This window comes from Micropterus dolomieu, linkage group LG19, assembly GCF_021292245.1.
Source record: "Micropterus dolomieu isolate WLL.071019.BEF.003 ecotype Adirondacks linkage group LG19, ASM2129224v1, whole genome shotgun sequence".
In the NCBI taxonomy this organism is placed as follows: Eukaryota; Metazoa; Chordata; class Actinopteri; order Centrarchiformes; family Centrarchidae; genus Micropterus; species Micropterus dolomieu.
In genome coordinates this window covers 19,750,049-19,767,837 of record NC_060168.1, presented here as the reverse complement: position 1 = coordinate 19,767,837, position 17,789 = coordinate 19,750,049, and the positions used below count along the sequence as shown (strand labels likewise).

Here is a 17,789-nt window from a genome sequence, read left to right as displayed (position 1 = left end):
AGGAGGTAAATCAGTGCTTCACAGGTTCACAGGTCAAAAGAGCAACAAACGTGTGTGTGTGAGCATGTAAGAGAGGCTGTGTCAGTGTTTATTTCTGAAAAGATATGGAGAACTTTGCCTGTGTGTGTACTTATGTGTTAGCGGAGTCCATTTTGGAGGAACAGCTGCTGATCGAGGCTGGTGGCGCCCAAACCACCAAGGCACAGATGAAGTTGATAGTTCCAAAATGTTACTGACATGGTTAAACACGTTTATCTTGACATTTATCAGCATTGTGACCTTTTTTTCTCCCCTCTCTTGTTTGTGCAACAACAATAAAGCTGTATTTTTTAGAGCTCTGCCTCACATTCCTGCAGTCATACTAGGGATTTCAGCGCTGAATGACAAAAAGAACCACCACAAAGGAACAACATTTCACTGTGGATTATATTTTACAACCACAGGAACAACTCAAAAACTCAGTTTTGTCACATCGAATGGATCAAATATGGGATAAAAGTGATACGGACATTAGTACATCACTGCCACTTTTAAGCTACTGTACTGCTGTGTTAAAGCAGTGCACTTACATCTCTCTAAATACATTTCTTCCATTTTTGAGTGACCGAGACAGACTCAGGGACGGATTAATGCTCAACTTACTAGAGAGCTGTTGTAAGGCTTGTTGTGCAGGATTTTTTTTGGGTGATATTATTTTGTGTTCCAAATCTGGATGATGCAGTAAGCGGTCCCAGTTTAGGCGCTGAGAGTGTCCACATTTCATCCAATCAGATTATCGGGGACAGCCACCTTGCTTTGTTTACAGCAAATCGTGGACTTCCAATACTACCCTTTGCAGAGGTTTTCTGAGCTGGCAGCAGGAATAGAAATCATTACAATGTCGGTGGTTCAAAGGATATGGCTGGCAATATTATATATTTTTCGTATCGTCAACAAATCACCTAAAATACCAAACTCAACAAGCAATATTCTTCTGTGATACAGACCTTTACATTCAGTTACATTCATTTTGCACTTTTTCAGACATTTTCTTTGGTCTGAAATGGCTGCGAAAGGGCATTCAGCCTCTATAGGAACTAGACCTAGATGGCATCAAAAATTGTATGAGCTACAGTGTTGTTGAAAATGATTAAAAACAAATAAATGAGTCCCAGCGTTACACTGGGTGAACATGGACACTAGTTTATTTTGAGTCAGTGCCACATACACTGTCCTGCTGTAAATACTCACTAGTGCAGCACGTGTGTTAATCCACAGCTGAAAATAGTCTTCCAAAAAAATGCACTATTCACTCCTGTTTAAGTAACGTTTGCTTACAACTGCAATATTCAGCCCTTTCTTTTTAACTATATATTTGTGAACCGTTTGTAAAGACTTGTGTCTTCACTAGAAATAAATGAGCCCAGGGCTGAGAGCCACAGACAGGGTAGGAAGGTTAGAAAGTTTAGAGACTAGGACTAACACACTGTTGGTTTTGGTCTCCTTGGAATTTGTTGGACCAGCTGTGTCCTCTTAAATGCTTGCCCACTACAACTAATTGATGAGGAGTCCGAGTAGAAATTTGCTGCAAAAATAAAGCCAACCCCCGGCGTGCCTCCCCTCAGATCTTTGCTGCTTATCCCTGCTGTCGCTTCCCTCATCTCTCTCCTTCTCTGCCCCTCCCTCAAATGCTAAATGGAAGCTGTGTGTTGCTGTGTTAGAAAGCTAGTCACATCCCCCTCACTCTTCTTTTTAGCCTCTCTCAGACTCTCTTACTTTTTCATTTCCCACCTACCTTTCTCTCTGTCTATCCTTGACACTCTCTCTCTGTCTTTTTCCTCTCCAGCCTTCGTTCTGTCCACGCCGACACCCTCGACTGAGTCTGCCGGAGTCATGGCCTTCAGAGCCTGACAAGAATTCAGTGCCTGCGTCTGTGTGTACGTGTGTGTGTGTGTGTGTGTGTGTGTGTGTGTACGTGTGTGTATTTGTGTATATGTGTGTTCAAGCACAGATGAAATATGAGCTGTTAAATATGAATGCCGGGTTATGTTCCGATGCCATGTAGTCACGTCACCCATGCATGGAGGAGTAAAAATGTGCATGCACATATACACACACAAACATGGAGTTTAGTGTGTATGACAAGTAACTGCAGAGCTTCTGTGGTATTATTCTGCATCACATTTACTATCCATTTGTCTGATACTTGCACGCGCGCACACACACACACACACACACCCACACACACACACACACACAGAAGCAGGCCCTGGATTCAGGCTTCACTGACTTTAAACCTTGCTCAGGCTGACAGTAATTTCTGCCTCCAAATTACATTCCAATGGCTTCATAAATCTGCTGCCTCCTCCTCCGCCTCTTTCTCTTTCCCCCTCCGTCTTCCTGCCTATGCTTTTCTATCTTCCCCTCTTCTCCGGCTCTCTCCCTTTTGCTCCAGCCTCACTTCATTTTTCCTGTATAAACCTCCACCCTGCTCCTTCCCTCTGCGCCTCTATTTCACCATCTCTCTTTCCCCCTTCTTTCTCCCTATCACTTGTTTTTTCGTTTCCCCACACTCCTTCACTCTGGCGCTGGCTCCGTAAATGAGAAACAGGGAGGCAGAGATGGGGAGGTTACGTGTGCGGGGTAGTTAAACAGTCACACTCACACATAAATCTATACAGATACATACGCACACCTACACAATCACAGATGTGCTCACATGCACAAAAAAATTTGCAAATACACACTTCCCCAGTCAAACATCATAAACAGCAACATTATGATTTGATTAAAGGACAAGCATTTGCACTGCTATATATTTGCCGTACCTCTAAATTGACTTGTGCAGGCATGTGCGGGCATATGCACACACACACACACACACACACACACACACACACACTCACACACACGTGGACACACATGGCCGTTTTAATGAGAGTGTTCATTTTACAGATAGTGCCTCTAGGTGAAATAATTGCCAATGTTGGGCCCTGATGGCTGGCCCAAGTGTTCTCAGGCCAGTTGTCTTTATGGGCCACGGCGGGCCACGAACACACCCCTCATCTCCCTCACTGCCGCTTTAACTGCTGCTCAGCTGCAGCCGACACACACACGCTATGAAGACATGGGCATAATATGCATAAGCACACAATGTAGACACCAACTTACGCATTAACACCAAGCACACACATATACACGCGCTGAAGCAAAGGCCAGTGGAGAACAATAGGGCCGTCTGACAATGGTGCTCAGAGGAATTCTCTCCTCCATATTAATATTCAGCAGAGTGGATGTAGAGAGAGTGTATGTCAGCAGGGACGCATGCTCATCAACCTCACTAACACTGGGGTTAGGCAGCCACATGATTACAAAGTGCTCAGACTTTGGTCCCCAGCCCCATAACTATTGATCCCTAGCTCCTACTCCCTTACTTCCTATCTACTATCTCCCCACAGTGCAGAGACTGAGCTCACTGCCAAGTATCACAGCTGTCACTTTTCTTTGCTTTCCATTTTCTGAATTATCCCGAAAAGCCTGATGGAGCAAAGGGTGGATAGAAATGGAGATTTGATATTGTCTATTTCCTGCTTGCACCCACTGCAATGTTTCAATTTTGTGATAATGCAGCAAGGTCATCTGGAGGAGAATTTGCTAAATATTTCATTTGTCCTGGTTGTTTCTGATGAAAATGACAAAAACACCAAAGGACACACTAGCGCACTTGTTTGTTTTTTTTTGCAAGATGTTTTGTCCTTCTTTGTCTCATTCCTATCATTTCCTCTTGTATTACCTCATGTCAAAGCAAATATGTATACAAGAAAACGCACCTGTAGTACCAAACTCCCCTTGTATATCTTACCTCCATCTGTAAACTGTACAAAGTGACCAGTAAGAACGCACAAATAAATGCTCTGACCATATTCCTGTACAGATGTTACCTCCATCTGGAAATCTGTGAGAACATGAATCTCTTACAGCACATTTCTAAACATCTGCACACTTTTTTAAACAGATAGATCTGTTAGAGATGCATAATAACACGGAGCCAGTATTAATATTTATACTGTAGCCTTCAGTTGCCCAGAGCTCAGATGCAGATCTTTATACATTTATACTTGTTTATTTCAATATATTTGATCTCAGTTTATTTACTTATGTTGTCACAAGCCTTCACTATTGGCAAAGTAAAATAAATGCTAATATACGATTGTTATTGTACAAAGGAAAGAGGAAAACAAAACAGCGAGCGCATTTGGAAAGCACAGAAGCCACAGTGAGTGTGCCTGTAGGCTACACAGTTGTCATTGACTGGCTCTCAAGAGCAGAGTGATGATTTCTGTCCCCTGAGGAACAAGACTTTCTCTGTGCTCTCTGCAATGCAAAAAAAAAATTCAGAAGTAAGACAGAAAAGACGCACAGTGAAGGCTCAGTCAGAAATGTTTTGACCTCAACACTATATGGGTCACCTGCCCGAAGTGTGGGAGCTGCTCTTTTTATTACCGCTTCTTCTCCCCGCTGGTGGTGTGAGAGTTATGAAAAAATAGAAATAAATAAAAGAAGAAATAATATGAAGGAAATGTTTTGTAGAAAGTAAAACAGAAGTGCAGCTATACTCAATACATTCAAGGGAAACAGGCAGAGATATTTTACACTTTATTACTAAACAACTCTAGCATGATTCAAGTATTTGCACCTAGTGTTTCTAAATTACTTTTCTTAATGTTCTAATGTTGACAGAGGACACTTATTCATTTCAAAGTGGTTTTACTCTGTAACGACCTGTCTTTCGATTGTGTGGACACATGGCTATTAATGTGGATACATTAAAAAAAAGCACATTTCGAACATGTTAAAAAAATAAATGGACACCTGTTGGCTAACACCTGAGATTTAATTTTGGACTAGTAATAAATAAACTCTGACAAGTTTACATCAACACTTGGCAGAGTTTATTATTGAGAAAATATGCTAATTAAAAAGATTTTTCGCACCAATTATAGTGTGCAGATGCTCCCCCCCCCCCCCCAAAGGCATCTAGGTTAAAAGAAAATGTCTTAAACCATTAAATAAATATTAAATGTAATTTTCTGTCTCTCTACTAATGGATTTATCAACCAAACGTTCCAGCTCTAGTGTATTCTCATCTTTTGTTTTTATTATAAATACATGTCACTGAAATGAAAAAACGGTGACTCAACATCTTTGACTTAATGTTTTTATTATTTATTTTTATATCCTGATAAAAGGGACCTAATGCAACTTCTGTCTCACATAGAAGTGTTTTTCTGTTGTATAAATGTAAATGTGAATGAGGATGCTGCTGAGACACTTGGCAATGTCAATTTTTATTGATTTCTGATGAGCATGGCTTTACAAATTGTACTTATTTACCTTGAAATGTATGAAAATTGCAGGCGATAAAGCCCAAGAGCACTCAAGGCTCTGTGATCCAGGGAAAGATCCATGTCAAGATGTATCCATTCACCTTTAAAAGGTTTTGTTTAATCTCATTTTTGGAGGTTAACCGGTATATTCAGGTGTTTGATAAATGTTGGCAATTATTAAGGGAGATTATCTTTTGAAAAGCGGTGATATTTCTTCAGAAATTTACAGAAATACAATTACGAGTAACAGAAGTTAGTTGCTTTCTGTACCTTTCTCTAATCTCCCTCAAACTCTGACTTTTCAGATACTCCCCTCTCCTAAATGTGTCTTTTGCCTCTTAACTTCCTGCTCTGATATAGTTGCTCCCTGACGCTCCCTATTTCCTCCATCTCTCCCATCACACTCCCTCCAGCTAGGCTTGTTTCTGAAAATCCATCACAAAAAGTTTTAAGGACAGCCTCGGCATTACACAGATAGAGCTTCACATATTGATGTCTAATGGGCAATGGCAGTGAGTTATGGGAATGCTGCTGATGTTCAATATTCACATCTTGTCCAGTGCATGCAGACGTTCTGCCTGTGGTAGGCAAAGATTAGTGCAGAGTGTAAGAGTAGTTTTGGACCAGCCACTGCAACCAATTAAGGAGACTTATTTTGAAATGACAGTTACTTTTATTAAAGATGACATCTGCTGTTAACACATGACTGATGACATCCAATTAAAAGTCATCATTTGAATTGTGATTTGACTTCAAAACTTGAAAGCCTTGGCCTCCAAAATACTAACACAAGAGGATTTCATTATTTTTGAAGTACAAGATCTCAATCAATGAGTTATAAACAATAAAGGGTAAAGCATTTATAATGTTCATATAACGCCAAACACAAAGCTCTGTACACATCTAGACTGTCCTTGAACAGGCATTATCTCATTTCTCCTTAAATGCCAATCACAAAGTCAATGCGTTTTGCAAACAATGTCTATTTAGCATTCTGTTCCATCTCGAACTGTTTTCATTACGCATGTTAGCTGCACCCATATAAATCAGTTTACTATGCCACATACTGAAAATCAGTCTGGGGCTGTTTTATAAAAAAGGCCAGTTTGTCTTACCACACACTGTCCAACTTCACCCCACACCAACCAGCTAACTACCCCACTAAACTGCACACTCAAACACATTCCAGTTGTGGCACCAGTTAAAGCACCAAAGTTTAGGCTGTATGGTGCACAATTTATGAAGCTTTTTAAATACTCTTCAAAGCTGCATACGTGTGCAGACAGGAGCCTGTTGACCAACTTCTTCTCAGCTACAGCATGTGTCCTTTGAAAATGAAAATGAGGACGGCTTTATTTGTCTCTATTTGTGTTTAAGCAAACTGCATGATAATTTCCCAGTTGGCTATGTAGTCTACTTACTCTGGGATGAAGCGAACTGGCGAATGTGAGTAGCGGAGCAGTTAATGGCCTTGATGAATCTGTCTCTCTACACTCAGTATGCCTGAAGAAAACCTTATATTTCTAAAGCCAGTGTTCACTGGGGGTTTCAATTCTGCACACAAGATACAGGCACTTAGCGCGTGGTGGTTAATGAAAGCTCCAAAGCTTTGTGTGAAGAAAAAAATACAGATATAAAACATGATGTTACCTTAATGGGAGGCTTGTGTCCGTTGGGAGCTTAGTGTTGCGCATATGCAGTGTTGACCTTCAGGTAGTATTTTCACGAGGTACTTAATTTTAAAAGGTATAACCATTCTGAGGGGGATAATTATTTAGACTGCACCTTTTAGTATTCCATATTGTGCCAATGTTGAAACCCAAAGTTACATCTTGGCTTCACTTAAAGAAAGCTGGTATAAAAAAAAGAGAGGAAAGCGTTTTCTTTATGCTTTAGTCCCTTAAAAGTAGCTTAAGTTTTATTTATTTTAGCAATAAAGGCATGTAAGCAGTTGTGCCAACATTTGAATATATTTGCAGTAAAGGTAAGGTTATCAGCCTGACATATATGTGAGATTACTGAACTATCCAGGCAATGTTATTTTTCTTGTCATTGAACCCCTAAAATGAAGGCTCTGGTTATGCACTTTGGTTACAAATGGCCCATTGTATATGGATTAAGAAGAATTTACCACTTTCTAAATTTCTCAAATACCTTGTTACCCTAATTCACTGCATCTCCAAATGAAAACTTTAATACTGTACTTGTCTGCTGTCTCTTCTCAGGCTGGTGCTCACTAACACTCAGCCAGCTGTCCTGCTGAAGCAAACCCCAGCGAAGTCTGCCTTGAGCATACTAGACGACGGTCCATTTCTGCTAACCTGTGGGAGAACTTTCCACACTGAGCCACGTGACTGGCCATCACAGTGCCGCTCAGAGCGGACTACGTACAGTACACACTGTCATCTGGCTTTGCTGCCTCTTTGTGAACCGAAAAGGAAGCGATCAAATATTTAATAGAGGAGAGTGAGGCTGAAACTGAGACGGAAGGAGAATCCAACTCTTACAGCCTGTATTCTGCACAAGGCCAACCTTTCCATCACAGCTTCAAACATACTCATTAACATCATTGAAAGGTGAAATTTAATAATTGTTAGAATACAACCAATAACAAAAAGGTCTCTGGATTTTTCTGAGCTTTGAAATCTCTCTTATTCTTTCCTTACTCCTCATTAATTAAAACCACTACCTGGCTATTCAAAGTGCAGCACGGCATCGTACTATTTTTGAATGACCCACTGCTTACATGAGTATCCAGGATTGATTTTGACTTCGAAGAAGGACCCTTGAGCCCTCAACCATCTTCTGACTGTCTGCCCAACTGTAGCATTTGGGTGTGGTATCAGAATTAGGCTTCTGGATGCTTGTTGAAGATGACTTGAGTTGGCAGGCCTAAAAGCCCCTTACCCCAGAGAGAGAGAAAGAGCTTGGCTGTAGGACACACACACAACACACACAGATGTGGGTGCTGAGGCGGCTTTGAGCCATGCTGGTGTTGCTGCTCTTGGAGCCCTGGAGTACAGGCTATCATCATCCCTATCATCATTCACCCAAGCTGAGGAAGATTCAACGGCCCCAAGGAGTGAGGCTACACTTCTGAACGATTCAAAGCAGACTGGGAAACTGTGCTAACACGCAGAGATCCACGGCTACATCCTCAATCACAGATTGACACACTAATACTACTCTCCACAAATCCTTGATAGAGGAAAAACAAAGCCGTGCCGGACGTGAAAAGCAAAAGACTGAGCAGGTTAGCAAGCCCTCTGCAATCACATCCTGGGTCACTCAGACCTTTTACACACACAGGCATACACACACACTTTCTTCATGTATTCACCTCAATGAAGAACGCCACACTTGCATCTTGCTTTCAGCTACATGATAGGAGAAAAACACACACACACACACACACACAGTGGCTCTGCGCTCCAACAAAGGCTTTTATTTCAGAAAATGATTGAAATGTTAAGGGAGAGAAAAAAACACCACAAAGGGAGAGGAAGGCGAATGCGGAGGCGAGAAAGCTGAGGCCGAGAGAGAGTGAGAAAGAAATGGGGGGAGCTAGGGGGGTCTGCTGCATCTAAATGAAAAAAAGAAACTAAGTCGCCACGTTGGAGAGGACAGAGGAGCTCCGGGCAGGAGGACTGAAGCAGAGCTGATTGATCCAATCTCAGTGTGTAGGAATCACCGGACAACTGGAGAGGAGACGATAAAAGAGGATTAGAAAGAGATAGAGACCGGGGAGGAGAGGAGCACAGAATGACTGCACGGACACTTCTGTAAACAAACCTGAGAGTGGATATAATGAAAGATTATTAAGGGGAGGAAGTGGTGGTGGGCGGATGGGAGATGTAGATGGCACGAAAGATTGAGATGCAGAGAGAGGAGAGCGCCATAAGACAGAGCGACAGTTGGAGAGTGAGAGAACGAGCCAGGGAGGATCATTAAGAGGACGTGTCGATATGAAACCTTGGCATGTAGGCAAAAACACACATACAGCTTTGTGCCAAGAGGATATTTATGAAAGGAAAGTGGGGATAGCGTAGGCTCCGAAGCATATGCTAGTTGATATTCATATGGCATTCCCAATATGGTCTCAGCTCCTACCTTGACACTCCCTCATGTGTGCATGTGTTCCTCTCCTTTACTTTTTCTGTCTCTCAAATGCTGTTAAGCTAAAAATACCATTAAGTAAAAGGAGAAATAAAGTCTGGGTCCTTGCCGAATTGCGTGGCACACACTCTTTTCTTTACAAATCAAATACTGCCTGTGTTGAGCTGAGACAGGAGCTGGATGTTGTTGATGCAGATCTTTTTTATACAAACACACTTAAGAGATGCACACTCAAGCATGTACAGGTACACAAACGTAGCTATTTTTACACCTATCTTACAGAAAAAACAACCAACCAATCTTCTTTTTGCAGCAAACTCAGCTGATACTGACTTGAGTCTTCACTGCCAGAAACTCATTTCCCCTCTCCTCAACTGACTGACTGTCCAACTCTCCATCTGTCTCCTTGCCACCCTCATTTCCTCCCTCCTTCCTTCTCTTCTATTGTTACCATCTCTTGTTTGCTTTGCATGGATTTTGACTGCAGCCAAGGGGCAATTTTGCATCTAGCACTGACTTCACATACGAGCACACACACACACACACACACACACACACACACACACACACACAGAAGGGGAGACACACACACAGAAGGGGAGAAAGAAAAACCTGCCTTTAGAGGATTTGTTTATCAAATGTGCTGTCAAATCATGTTAGACATTTCATGTCAGGGCACATTTTCCAGCCCCAGGCTACCCAAAAGAAAAGATTCAAACAAGAGTACGCAACAATGTAATTTCTACAACTTTCACCACTGTATATTATTCATATGCTATAAATAGTGTGCTGTGAATACAAGTGCATAGAGATCATTTTATCTGAATTGTAAATTTATGTTACTGATGTTGGTGTCAGGAATTCGCTGGGAGATAAGTCATAAAACATCGACCGTGGAACGTATTAATGTTGCAGAAAAATGCTTCTCTGTAAAACATCTCGCTAAAACATTTCTGGGAATTTCAGGACCACTTTCCTGAATAATTTATAGAAATTTCACGAACAATAGCAACCAAGAGAAAACATGCATTATATATTTCAGCTTGTACTAAGACTGTTCTGTATATGAATGCGTTGTGTTCTGTATGTTTGCTTATTTGTCTGTGCGTTTCTCTGTGAGTGTCTTGGTCATAACCTCAATCAGATGCCTTGTGTTTCTGAAACTTGTGAAATTTTGCTTTTCCATTTTTCCATTAACTGTACATGCATTCTTTTTATAATTTCACTGGAGGGTTAGATACAGTGCAGTCACAACAAGTTTACCACTTCTGTTGTCTTCAAAGCTATCAACAGCACTGCAGGCAATTAATCTGATTTCCTTCTCCCCAATCTCTTCTCCATTTTAGTTTCACGTCACTAACTCCATTTCAGTTAATCTCTTCGAGAAAAAACTCTCCCTCCCTTATTTTCCTTCCCTGCAACTGTCACTGTCCAATTTTCTCCATCTCTATCATCCTTTTGCTGTCTCTCATTCTTGTAATCTTTCTCGCCCGCTCACTCCACCCTTCATCTCGCTCTCAGCCTGTAAATGTCCGTTTGTCTTCTGCTCGGTCGCTCTGACCCACATAATACTGGACAGCTCCTCTAAATTATGTCTTGACTATTCAATCCACAAATCTTCTCCACTTGACAAATAAAAAAAAAATTAAACTTTTAACAGCAGGTAGAAAATGCAGAACTTTAGTTAAGCAGTTTAAAAGAAAGAGATTAACTGTGTGCTTTGTCCATCTTAATCTAAAATGGGTCCTTTTGCGAACAACTCTTTCTGTTGAATATAATAAGTTACTCCTTTGATTTTAGAAATAGTTATAGCCTTTGTATTTGTTTTAATCAACTTTCCCATTTCCTCTCTTCCAATCAGGAGCTGTGCACCAACATGGCCGCTGAGAGTCTTGCTGAGCTCCGCGATTGGCTATTTCTGCTCCTCCTGTGCCTCACCTTACTGGCTGAGGTGCTGGAACTGGCGGCAGCCGCAATTGCCATGGAGACGGGCGAGGGAGATGAGGGCATTGTATGTCCCTCAGTGTGCCGCTGTGATGAGGGTTTTGTCTACTGCAATGACCGTGGCCTCAGTATAATTCCTCCACTACCGTTAATGGCTGCCATCCTCTACTTGCAGAGCAACCGTCTGAGTAATGCTGGGCTGCCTCCCTCACTGGAACGCAGCACTTCCATACGTGTGATTTACCTGTATGCCAACCAGCTGGATGAATTCCCTATACACCTCCCGCCTTCGTTACGGGAGCTCCATTTGCAGGATAATAATATACGAACGTTACCGAGATCAGCTCTGGCTAAGTTACCATTACTAGAACGTTTACACCTGGATGATAACTCTATATCCACAGTTAGCATCCAGGAGCGAGCTTTTTCTGGGACTCCACGGCTTAGACTGCTGTTTCTGTCTCGGAACCACCTGTCAAGCATCCCTGCAGGCTTGCCAGCATCCTTGGAAGAGTTGCGACTGGATGACAATAGAATCAGCACCATCCCCACACATGCCTTCCGTGGGCTTGCTTCCCTGCGACGCTTGGTCCTTGATGGGAACCTGCTGGCCAACACACGCATTGCGGATGACACCTTTTCCCGTCTCTCCAACCTGACGGAGCTGTCACTGGTCAGGAACGCCCTACAGTCTCCGCCAGTCAACCTACCTTCGGCTCACCTTGTGCGACTCCATTTGCAAGACAACGGAATGACTCACATACCACGGGGGGCACTGGACGGGATGCGGCGGCTACAGAGGCTGGACCTGTCAGGAAACAATCTGACCAGTCTCCCACGAGGGCTTCTGAAGGACACAGAAAGCTTGGAGCTGCTGCTGCTGCGAGGAAACCCATGGTACTGTGGCTGTAACCTTCGCTGGCTCCACGCCTGGCTGCATGGGCGAGGGGCAGCGGTAACAGTCAGGGGTCTGACCTGCACGGGACCTGAGCCTGTAAGAGGCCAAACCCTTAGAGACCTAACCTCCCTGATGGAGCAGTGTGAAGGCCCTCCTGCTGGTCCCAGTACTGGAATGGGAGTCAACCCAGCAGAAAAAGATGGAGGAGGTGAAGATGGTGTTGGAGGGGACCAAGCAGTGGTTTCAGTCCCCCATGGCAGCACCACCACTACCTCTCTGCTGGTCCCCACACAAGGTTCCCTCTTCACCCTGCGAGCCAAGCGACCGGGCCTTGTTATGCCTCTGCCTCCCGGTGAAGGGGGACAAGTATCTGGAGAGGCTCTGGAGCTGTCTGTAAAACCTCTCTCTTCGGACAGTGTACTGGTGAGTTGGCTGTGCCCACAGCCGACACCCTCCTTCCGCCTTTCTTGGCTCCGGTTGGGTAGCAGTGCAGCTCTTGGTTCCATAACAGAGACTCTGGTACCAGGAGAGAGGAGGCAGTACCTCCTAACCCAGCTCACCCCACGCTCCCATTACCTCATCTGCCTGCTGCCACTACGACAGGAGCCCTCTTTTGGGGGTTCCAGCATGGGTTCATCTCGAGCTGGCAGCATGGACACGGACAATAAAGACTCGGCTCCAGCCTGCGCTCAGATAGAGACTGGAGATGCTCTGGTCAGTTCAGGAGGGGATGGGTCAGATAAAGAGGGACAGGACTCAGAACTAACAGCCCTGCCATTGGCTGGGATCATAGGGGGTGCCACAGCATTGGTAAGCCTGCTGTTAATCTTTGGCATCTTCTGCTGGTATGGACAGAGAGCAGGTTACATGTCCGGGGACTCAGGCTCATACAGCAGGGGCCGAGGGGGAAAACATTATGATGACTATGTAGAGTCGGGCACCAAGAAAGACACTTCCATCTTAGAGATCAGGGCCCCTCCAGCAGGGTTTCAGATGACAGCTATGGCCCATCAGCCGCTGCAGTCTAAGCTGGAGGATGTCACCTACATCCACACCATTTTCCCCTCCTCTTCCTCTTCCTCCCAAGCTAACGGGACCTACCGGAGCAGCCACGGAGCTGGCAGCCTCAATGGCACCATCCTCAGCCAAACCAGCCACCATCATGCCACTTATGGTACCAACCGTGGCTACAGAGAGGGTGGCATCCCTGACATAGATTATGCCTACACGTGATGATACAGGGACAAAATCCCCGAGCCATGAATGCCAGGCACCATTTCTATGATGACGACCCCTTGGCTGGTGGCCATTTTGTCCTTGGTTTCCAAAGTACCCTCTGTGCCTCTGCTGGTTCAATTCTGATTGGTTTGCTAGGTAGAAAAGACTGACTTCAGCTATGTTGATTGGACATTGCTATTGAGTGACAAAAGTAACAGTCCTACTATATTCTACTACTGCTACATTATACAGTAGGCCCTTCTTTCAGCGCTACTTATAATTATAAATGGTTACATTTTCTCTTTTGAATATCTGTGTCTTTCAAACCTACTGTTCTTCTCAGCTCATAATAATACACAGTAACTTATTTGAGGTTGATATACTAGGCTTAGCTGATTTAGCAGGAGATATATTTATAATATGAGGAAAAGGCACTTGATGTGTATAGAGATAGCTCTCATATCTTACCAACTGTAAGCTCTGTGCTGTATAGATAAAAGGGATGACAGAGGGAGAAATCAATGGTTGTTATAACCCACAGATGACAATGCATCATGGTTGACATGAAAAGATGTGTTCCTAGCCCCCTCCTTTTCCTCTAGTTTACTCCCCTTCTTTTTAATTTTTCTCCTTTCCACCTCTTCCTTTTTTTTGGCTGAGGCTCTTTCCTTTTATTTCTCTTGTGTCTTTTGTGGTGCCGTGAGCAGAGGACGACTTTGTTCTCGCCAAGGGAGCTGACAGCAGTGATAACAGTTCTGACAGAGACGTGAGACACAAACCACAGCATGGAGAGACTAATGAGAGGGGGAGAGAGAGTAAGAGAGAGTGGGGAGTGATGGATAGATGGATGGAGGGATAGAACATCAAAGAAGACGAGGAGAGAGAGAGGGGTGCTGTTTTGGGGATGGAGACACTGAGGGAGGTGTGCTGGCTTAAGGCAGAGAGTGAGGACAGAAAAGGAAAGAAAATAGGAAGATAAGTGAAAAAAGGGCGTGTGACAAATGCAGCGGCAGGAGGTAAAAAAGCAGGCAAAGGGAAAGAAGATGGGGGATCGAGAAGGGGGAGGACAGAGTAAAGAAGAGGGGTGACAAGTGGAATAATGTGACATCATCATCATCCAAAAAATGGCACAGCGTATCCTCTACTGCACTCAGCAAATATCTGAGTGATAACAGACTGCACATGTCCCTCGAGGACTGATGCTTTCAGTTGCCTGTAATCATTACAAGTCAAAGACTTTTTGGGCAGTTTTCACCTTACGAATCATGTATCTTCATCATAACATGGACCTATTTACATGCCACGATTTCAGAACTGTTTATAGGACAACTGGAGGAAGGGAGGCAAGACAATCAAAGAAAAACATTTAAAAAAGTAAAATGATTGCCAAGGCCACAGGACAAATGACTAGCTTGAGAAGAACGACTATTAAAAATATCCCTCTCAGAATTTAGAAAAAGTACTGCATGTACCCAATTTCTATTGGTGGTCTGGTCTCACTATTAAATTACCTTTGCAAATGAAGTGAAAGAAACCTAATCATACATCTTATAATAGTAATCCATTATCTTTGAGAGCCTGGTTAAACCCTCTTAATTGAAAATACATTTTAGCAGCTACTAATTTTTTGGTGGAAGTCGGGACTACTCTGGTTTAATTACTCTTTGTTAAAATCCACCCATAACAACATATCTTTTCAATTTTATTTAAAAAGTTGTAGTTGTAACTGTTTCTATTAGTATTTAAGGGAAAGGAGTGAGCAATGTTAATAAAATTATCTGTCATAGTACATGTAATTTTATATTGTGATATTTATATGTATTGGGATATACTACTTGGGAAATATTGATTAGGAAACTGATTTTAGATAAAGTTGCCAGACAGGAATGTCTGACAAAACACCTGACAAATTATAGCACTAGTACACTGATCATATGAAATTCCAATATTGCCATAAAGTAGTTATATTGATTTATTCAAAACACAACAGCCTAATACCACAAGAGCTTCTATGGTACGGACAAATCTGTAGAGCTGAAGAGATTACTCAATCAAAATAAATCAACAGAAACTTAATTCAAAACACAGAAACTATTTTGATAAACAATTAATCACCAACCAGTTTTCTAAGCCAGATATTTCCTTGTTTCAACTTCCCATTTGTGAATATTTGCTGCTTTTCTTAGTCTTATGTGATGGTAAATTGAAAATCTTTATGTTTTGGGCTGTTAGTTGGATGAAACAAGCATTTTACAAGACGTCACACCCTGGGCAGGAAATGTAACTTTCAAAACTACTACAAACGATTAATCAATGAACTGAAAAAATAACAAATAATCAATAATAAAAGAAATTTGTTGCAGCCCCACAAATTTCTATTGTCTTGCGGTATCTGTCATCGTATTTACCCCACCCTACGAGAGGGGTTTTTAAATTGTAGTATTTTCACAACTGACTCTTTTTACTTTAACTGAAATTTTAGAGTAGATCTGATGCATTCTGTGAGGTAAAGTACATTAGTTGACTCAGGTCGTCCGGTTTTATAGGCCTTAGTAGAGCATAGACACGGTTCCGTTAACAGGGATCACGGCCTTACCGCTACACTGTGCAGTTCAACAGACAAACAAACACACACACATGACAAAAAGGAAGCGGCACCTGCTTTCTGACTGCCTCTCACTGACCCCACTAATATACTTTGAGGGAGGAGGAACTTCAAAGGAAAATGCTAACAAACAACCAGAGATTAAAAGAGGAAGAGGAGAGGGTAGAGAGAAAAAAATAAAGAGTGATGCCGTAGAGGGAAAGATGGGGAGGAGAGGTATAAAAATATATATAGAGAGCCTGTAAGTGTTGAAACCCATTCTTACTTGCAGTAGCTCTCCTTCTCTTTTCCAACCCGTGTTACTGTATACCAGTAATATTGGAAGAGCTCCGGTGTGGTTCTTTTGTTATTCTTTGTTTTTCTTTCTTTTTTTAAAGAGCACTGAAGCTTCCTTTCATTCTGTGCAGAAATCCTTTTCCTTTAAAAAAAAACATCACCCTCAGATGTGATAATGAAAACACGCTTATGTATAAACATAAAAATGGGTGCAAAACGCTACTCCATTTATTGGTCTGTCGTCATTTTTTCTACACAGATGAATAAAGACTTCTACAAGGAAAGGCAGTTTCATGACTTCTCTTTATGTGTGTCTGCATGGAGTTCATTAAATCAGAAACAACGGCTGAAGATATCAAATAATGCACTGGGATGGCTTAAAAAAATAAAAATCAATAGAAAGCTCAGATTATTAATATGATTTATGACGAGATGGAGCCGGCCTCGTTAAATCACACACACTGGATGAATACATCAGTTGCTATACGCTACGATTCAATTTGGAAGAATCTGCCAGCCCAAAGGAGACACATGTGTTTATATCCAGAGAAGTTTGTGCGTTAGCGCGTGTTGTATGTTTCATTGAGCGTCATGAGAAGCACGGTGTGGGCATTTGTATGCATGTGTTTATACTCTGTGCGCCTGTGTTTCAGTGAAGACATGCCTCTCATTCTAAGTGAGTGCTAATGCTTGTGTAAGCGTGGATCAATATAACGAACAGGGAAGTGTATAAGTGTCCATCTTAAAGTAACTGCTTGTGTTGGGTGTTTGCGAAGGAGAGAGTCAGAGAGAAATATAGACTTAATGTAGATAAAAATGGTTTTGCTGTACTGTGTCTAAGAGGGAGAGAAAGACAAAGCCTGCTTCATATGAATGTTTACCTTAAGGATTCATGATTATATGTCTGTGTGCGTGTGCCAACGCAGGCTGTAAATGTGACGTCTGTGCTCTTAACAACAATGCCCCTGAGTTCTCATCGGTCATTATGGAGGCCTTTCACTGTCGCAGTCCATTATCTAGTGGCAAGCCCTCCAGCTTAATTATTCAAACTCACATTACACCAAACAAAAAGATGTATACTCAGAGACTCCAGTACATATCTGTTGTCTGAAATGTATTCTTGCACTGTAACAAATGGGATCAAAGTGGATTTTTCAGATATGCCATCCTTCCATTAAGTAACATTTACTAGTACGTCATCTTTCCAAAATTAAATTGTCTAGGATAAAGATATGTGCTTCAATAACTGTTCTCGAATATGTTCAACATATCAAACATGTTATCTACATGTTAGATATGGATATTGCATAAAAGCACAATGGTAAGTGTCAATGGTTAAGTTTCAATGCATTGCCTTTTAATTCAG

The 17,789-nt window shown here is 42.3% G+C and overlaps 2 protein-coding genes across 3 annotated transcripts in view; one reads left to right on the top strand and one right to left on the bottom strand.

The window, feature by feature from the left end:
- The first annotated feature begins 7,623 nt into the window (after positions 1-7,623).
- LOC123958021 (leucine-rich repeat transmembrane protein FLRT1-like) lies at positions 7,624-16,707 on the top strand. Its single transcript, XM_046031181.1, has 2 exons — positions 7,624-8,619; positions 11,344-16,707. The coding sequence occupies exon 2, from the start codon at positions 11,359-11,361 to the stop codon at positions 13,555-13,557; it is 2,199 nt and encodes a 732-aa protein (XP_045887137.1). The 5' UTR covers positions 7,624-8,619; positions 11,344-11,358; the 3' UTR covers positions 13,558-16,707.
- LOC123958022 (ADP-ribose glycohydrolase MACROD1-like) overlaps positions 8,792-17,789 on the bottom strand; it is a 29,122-nt gene continuing 20,124 nt past the window's right edge. The window contains exon 4 of one of the 2 annotated variants that reach the window (XM_046031187.1): positions 8,792-9,064. In XM_046031187.1, coding sequence (XP_045887143.1) covers positions 9,054-9,064 — 11 coding nt within the window. In that variant the 3' untranslated portion in view covers positions 8,792-9,053. Of the gene's footprint in view, positions 9,065-9,882; positions 9,999-17,789 lie in introns of those variants that run through there. The other variant, XM_046031183.1, reaches the window with a different exon arrangement.